Here is a 5,677-nt window from a genome sequence, read left to right on the forward strand (position 1 = left end):
ACTTCACGTCCCGCAGGGGAAGCGAGGCGCGTGGGCAGGGCTTGCCCGGCCTCAGAGCTCCTTGCCAGGAATGACCCGGGACCGCTGACAGCGGCGTGAGAAACCCGCCTCCCTCCCGCAGGGCCGGTCACCACCTCGAGCACGCACGGGAATTGCTTTAATGAAGGACGGCCAGAGCAGAGCAGGAAGAAAAGCCGGGCAGAGCAAGCCTGGGTGCTGACCGCAGGGAAAGCCGGGGTGGCTGCAAGGTCCTTGGCAAATCCCTGCGCTCAGGTGAAGCTGCTATCGAAGCTCTGCAGTCACAGGCACAGTTGTCGCTTTTCTGAACGGGCTTTATCTCCTGGTTGTGTGACTTATCGTTAAAGATCCATTTCTTTCTAGACCATATAGCCAGAAAGCAGGGTAAAGAGGACTTGAGGTATTGATTTCAAAAGTATGCAAAAGCATTTCTTTGTCAGAGATGGAGTAAAACGACACAGTCTTCTTTGGTAGCTCCAGGAAAACTCCAACCTTCAATGGTTTATCCTTGTGTAATAGTGTTTCTAGATCCCTGTGCCAGGCTGACAGCTGCTGTTTGGGACCAAGCCATTCTACACACCAGGAATGCTCCGTTCTTCCTAACTTGTCCCTTTTACCAATCGTTTCATGAGCGACACCAATAGCCCATCCATCGCTGCCCGTGGTAACAACTTCCCAGTAGTGGCACCCGGTAGAGAAGCTCTGTGAACACATCACTTGGCTGATGCAGAATCTGTTGGGCGAAGGTTCATAGTCTTGTGGGTAGCTGGAAACTACTACTTTCCTGCTCTGGGCTGTGATTGCTAAGCGCTCATACACTCTTGTGAGATCAAAAGTCACGTCATCTGCCCCTAGAAGAGAGAAAGGAAACTGCTCACCTGGAGGTAACAAGAAGGCAGATCACCTCAGCATTTACATGCATCCTAAACAGCAGTGGATGTGCATCTCTACTCAAGAACATAAATGAAAACCAATGCAATAAACCCGAATCAAAGTTCAGTTCTGCCAATCAGCAAGAATTCTCAGCTGAACACTAATAACTATTCTTAGCGTACCGAAACATTTAACAGAAACAACTATGTGAACATCCATGACAGACCCATGCACTGCTGTGGGAAGGCACTTGACACCCCACAGGACGGTTCCTATTCCTAAACATAATCTTATTTTTAAAATTACCCTTTTGCGAGTAATAAATGGGATGCTTACCTTAAGAAAAGTTACGTAGTCATTTGTTCATGGGGACATGTCCTTGCATATTTTACCAGCAAAAACATTTGTTTTGTGTTTTAAGCCACAGCTGCAGTACTGTGTGCTGACTGTAAAAATATTTCTGTAAAACTGATGCAGACTTAGACAACAAAAGGAGTCATTGTGGCTTAATGCAGTACAGATCAGTAGGGTGCAGGAACTGCCCATACACCACATCAGACTCCGCAGCCAGCACAAGCTACAACACAGCTTATATCCCTCCATGAAACAGGTTTCTTACCCTTTTTTTCTTGCATATGCAGTCAGGTATAGTATTGCAGTATGCTGCAGTGACTAAGTAATTCACGGTAACTTCATTGTGTTTCTATGCTTCAGGTAAACAGCCAAATCTCCTGCTGATGTTTCTAAGTGTAGTTTTCTTCAGCAAATCCACAGTCTCATAGTCATTGGAATATTGTTATTGAAGAGTCGTGCTGGCTTACATACTTACACTGAGAAAACTGGCTTGAAATCGTTGGTTCTGGATTTTTAGCTGCTGACTCTGGAGATAATGAGGAGGCACTTCCCTCCTGATTTAAGTCTGGAGGCTGCACTAAATAGAAGAAAAATTAAAGTGTTAAGGCAATTTTTCAAAATGTAAATAGGAAATATTTATGCCTCTAAAGAAAAATATATATTAAATAAACCTAGCTAGGAGTTAAAGTACAAAACAGAGAGTTGCTTTTTTTGATTGTAAAAATTATCAACGGAAATGTAGGCAGATATTTTTATCCAAAAGTAACAAAACACTGTATGCTTCTGCCCTAAGTGCGGTCAGAAAGGAGCAGTCAGAAAAGTTGGATGGGTAAAACAGTTGGATCTTTCTATGCAGATAAGCCAGTTTTTGTCATAAAAGTGTTTACAGTGTCCTTATTTTTTTCCTAAGCATCATGTGTTTCTTCTGTTACTTGCACGTGCATTTCATAAGCACAAAACAGTTTTTCACTCTAATTGCTGACCAAAAAGCCTGACATTCAGCTCTACAGCTTTAGGAGCTGTTTCTGATTTTCTGTGACATTGTAGTGCATATTTACAAGAGTCATTTGCAGACACTTTCTGGTAGAGTTACATAATACATTGGCTTCATCATTGGCTTTCACTAGTGAAAGCTGTCCTTAAAAGTTCCTGCCCCACAACTCTACCCACTGGTTTCTTGTTAAAATGATTGTGGATCAAAGCCATAAACTCAACTGCTGAAATGACTGAGATAAGAAAAAATACTGAGGTAAAACTATGATTAAACATCTAGGGGGTTTGAGAACCTGTGCTTGAAAGAGGCAAGTAGTATTGGAAAGGGTGGGAAGGGGAGAATTGCCCCTCAGGAGCAGTGAGCCTTTAGGTCAGTCTTAAATTGCTCTCAGAAACACTCAGTGTCTTCCTAGAGCAGGCAGACAGTGCCAGGAGGAGGAGAACTCCGTAGCAAATGCCACACAAGATCTTGCTTAGATAAAGCTTTGGGTGAGCGGGAATTTTATGTCTGCTCTTAACAAAGACTTTGCTGTTACATAACTCTATATTCCAAAAAAAAATATTTAAATGGATTACATTTCATTCTCCATTACTGACCTGCATGTCAGCCAGTTCTTTTCGGTTCCCAGGAAATAAGTATAAAGTAATCATACTGTCTCCAAAACTGCAAGGGCTTTTATAATAATCACGCACACCTGTGTCCTCTGAAGTTTGTGTTTTCCAAAGTTACAGACCTCCCTGTCTGTAAGAATGGTTCTTTTATACAAATCTTTAGTGTGGGGTGAAAGTAGTGTTAAATTACAGCCGCCCAACCTCCCAGGCAAGGGACTGAGTTGAGGAGGGTCACACACAGGATCTTCCTAGATACAATCCCTCTGAAAAAGGGGGTTCAAAGTAAGGAAAACTCACCTGGTGGGAACTGCTGAGCATATTTCTCCAAAAGTAAATTTTCCAAGTTTTTCTTAAGATCCTCTACAGCACTTTTGACAACATTAAGCTTGTCATCGAGTGTAATTTTATACATTGTTGAAGGTGAGCCTTTGTGCCCATGTCTCTCAGGTAAGTTACTCTAATAATGACATAAAAGAGTCAAGGGGAATATGTAAACAAAGAAGTTATTATTTCATCTAGCATATCAGATGATATTATAAAGCCAGACTGGAAAACCAGCAGTGATCTCTCTCAAATCTTATTCTCTTTATTGAGAGCTTCCTTTGTAGGAGAGTTATCTGAGAGAGCTAACCTGAAATGTTACAGAAAATATGAAAGGATAGTTTATTCTTAACAAAAATTATTTGCTTTCCCTAAGAAAACGAAGAATGGGACTGATTTTTCTTATAGATTACAATTTCCTTAAGCATACATACATATACAAAAACTTTCTTTCTTTAAAATTTCTTCTTGTTCTAGAGCCCAAACCAAAAATTTTAAAATATATTATTGAGATCTAACATAAAATACCCATGAAAGAGTAAGCCTCATTTGCCAAAATTTAGAATTTCTGGAAATCTACATCTGAGCTTATTGTCTCAGTTTGCCTTTAGAATCTGTGGAAAGAAATAGGCCTTTTCAAGGCCTCATTCATCTCAAGCAGGCCAGATGACTCACACTCTAAAAGTACTCTGAAAGTTTGCCTTCGCTGCCTGTAGCGGGACTCTGGATCAGATACAAATATATAGTGACACAAGGGGAATTGCCACACAGGCCCCTGTGCCTTGGCCCTGGAAGTCCTCTCCTGTCTCCTGGAATCACGACACTCAATGAGCCCCACTCCAAATTCCTGCTAGTGAATCTGCATCATTGGAATTGTTTTCAACATCAAAACAAGCTCTGTGGAATTTAAAGTGCTTTAAGTGCCTCTTTTGAGAGCCCTTGACATATTTTCCCCAAGAAAGTTGTTAGAAAATACTTATTAACTCTGTGAGTTTGTTACCTGGCATACATATGCATATATACATATTCTGAAAATAAAAAGATAGTATATTAGATATATACTAGATATACACTACCATATACTATATTAGATGTATAATAACCTTAGATTTGACTCAGCACTGGATTTAAGCAGTACAGTCCCCACTTCACTCCAGCTCACTGCTGTCCTTGGAACAAATCGAGTTCTGAATGGCATCCCCAAGCCTGGGCCTTTATGAATATTTTTTCCCTTGGAATTTCTCACATCAAACTTCCCCTGGTAACAGCAGTGCAGCAGGGACCTGAAAGTGCTCTATACGTGTTCAGCTACCCAAGATATTTAGCTTACGAGTTTCTTCTCATATTCCGCCGCTTCATTTCATCACTTACCGCTTGGGCTCTGATGTCTGCGAACTTGGTCTCTTCAACACAGAGCTGGTGAATGGCCTCTTCAATTTTCTCTTCAGCTGCTTTTTGCTCTTGTTCAATGAACATCAGTGTGTTTCTCTCCTGTCTTTCAACATATTCCTTCATGCAACAGAAATCTTTACTAATCTGACTTTTGATCTGAGACGTATATTCCTGAAAGGCAGAAAACCTGGAGTTCATTGTTGTGTTAGAAAAGACGTGTGGAATGTGTGAATCTACTGCCCCATCTAACGCGCTTTTTGACTGACCCCTGCAGACCAGAAACAGCTACTTTTATTCAAAGAAATAAAATATATTTGACACTATCTTGCATTACAAGTAGTGAGATTTCGGGCATGTTAAGGCTCTTGACTGTTTTATGACCAGCACTCCTTGTGTGTCAACTGAGAAAGATTAACATTCCCTCTTTATGATTCGGGTTTTGCATCCAAGAGTTCCAGAACATTGAGGCTACTCATAGGTCAGCAGAAAAAGGCAATGATTCACAACTCTGGGGGCCTTGGAGCCTGCCAAGACAGGAGTTCGTGCAGCTGATGCCACAGTTTATTCTCATCAATAAAACCAGAGTTGTGACAGCAACAGGAAACAAAAAGGCAGGTTCCTGCTCTGGGCTGGAAGGCTGGACTGCAGTCAGTCACACTTCAGTGGCAGTGGAAACAATTAACTGCAGGTAACGAATGTACAATGTGTACCTTTGTTTTACTGAGATCTTCCCTCAAGAGATGGATGGTCTCTGCAGTCGTTTCTAGTTGCTTGGAGATGTCCTGTATCGCTTCCTCCTTTAAAGTGACACATCGCACCAGTTATCCATACAGCTCTCAGAGAAAGCAGGACTAGGTTAAGCAGCAGAATAATAAAAATCCCTCCATCGTTAACATTAGTTAAACACTGGACTGGCTGAAGAGAGGTCTGGAAAACAGTTCGTTCTGAGTGGGAATAGTCACAAGGAAGTAAATACACAATGATCTTTGCTCGACTGCAGAGACTGACGAGACTTCTTTGATACATACGTGCTAAAATAGTGAAGATCAACAGAGTTTTCTCCTCTCCTGCAAGTTTGGGAGTTACAGTAAGAAGAGCCCTAAATAACGAACCA

General features: G+C 41.5%; 1 protein-coding gene across 1 annotated transcript; it reads right to left on the bottom strand.

Moving 5' to 3' along the window:
- Nucleotides 1-333: 333 nt before the first annotated feature.
- LOC104272023 (E3 ubiquitin-protein ligase RNF135-like) lies at nt 334-5,360 on the bottom strand (the record flags this gene model as incomplete). Its single annotated transcript, XM_009866898.1, has 5 exons — nt 334-869; nt 1,721-1,822; nt 3,148-3,307; nt 4,543-4,734; nt 5,274-5,360. Coding segments are annotated over 5 exons (1,077 nt in total), but the record flags the coding sequence as incomplete, so codon positions are not given.
- Between the last annotated feature and the right edge of the window lie 317 nt (nt 5,361-5,677).

The sequence above is a fragment of the Apaloderma vittatum genome, unplaced genomic scaffold, assembly GCF_000703405.1.
Source record: "Apaloderma vittatum isolate BGI_N311 unplaced genomic scaffold, ASM70340v1 Scaffold39533, whole genome shotgun sequence".
In the NCBI taxonomy this organism is placed as follows: Eukaryota; Metazoa; Chordata; class Aves; order Trogoniformes; family Trogonidae; genus Apaloderma; species Apaloderma vittatum.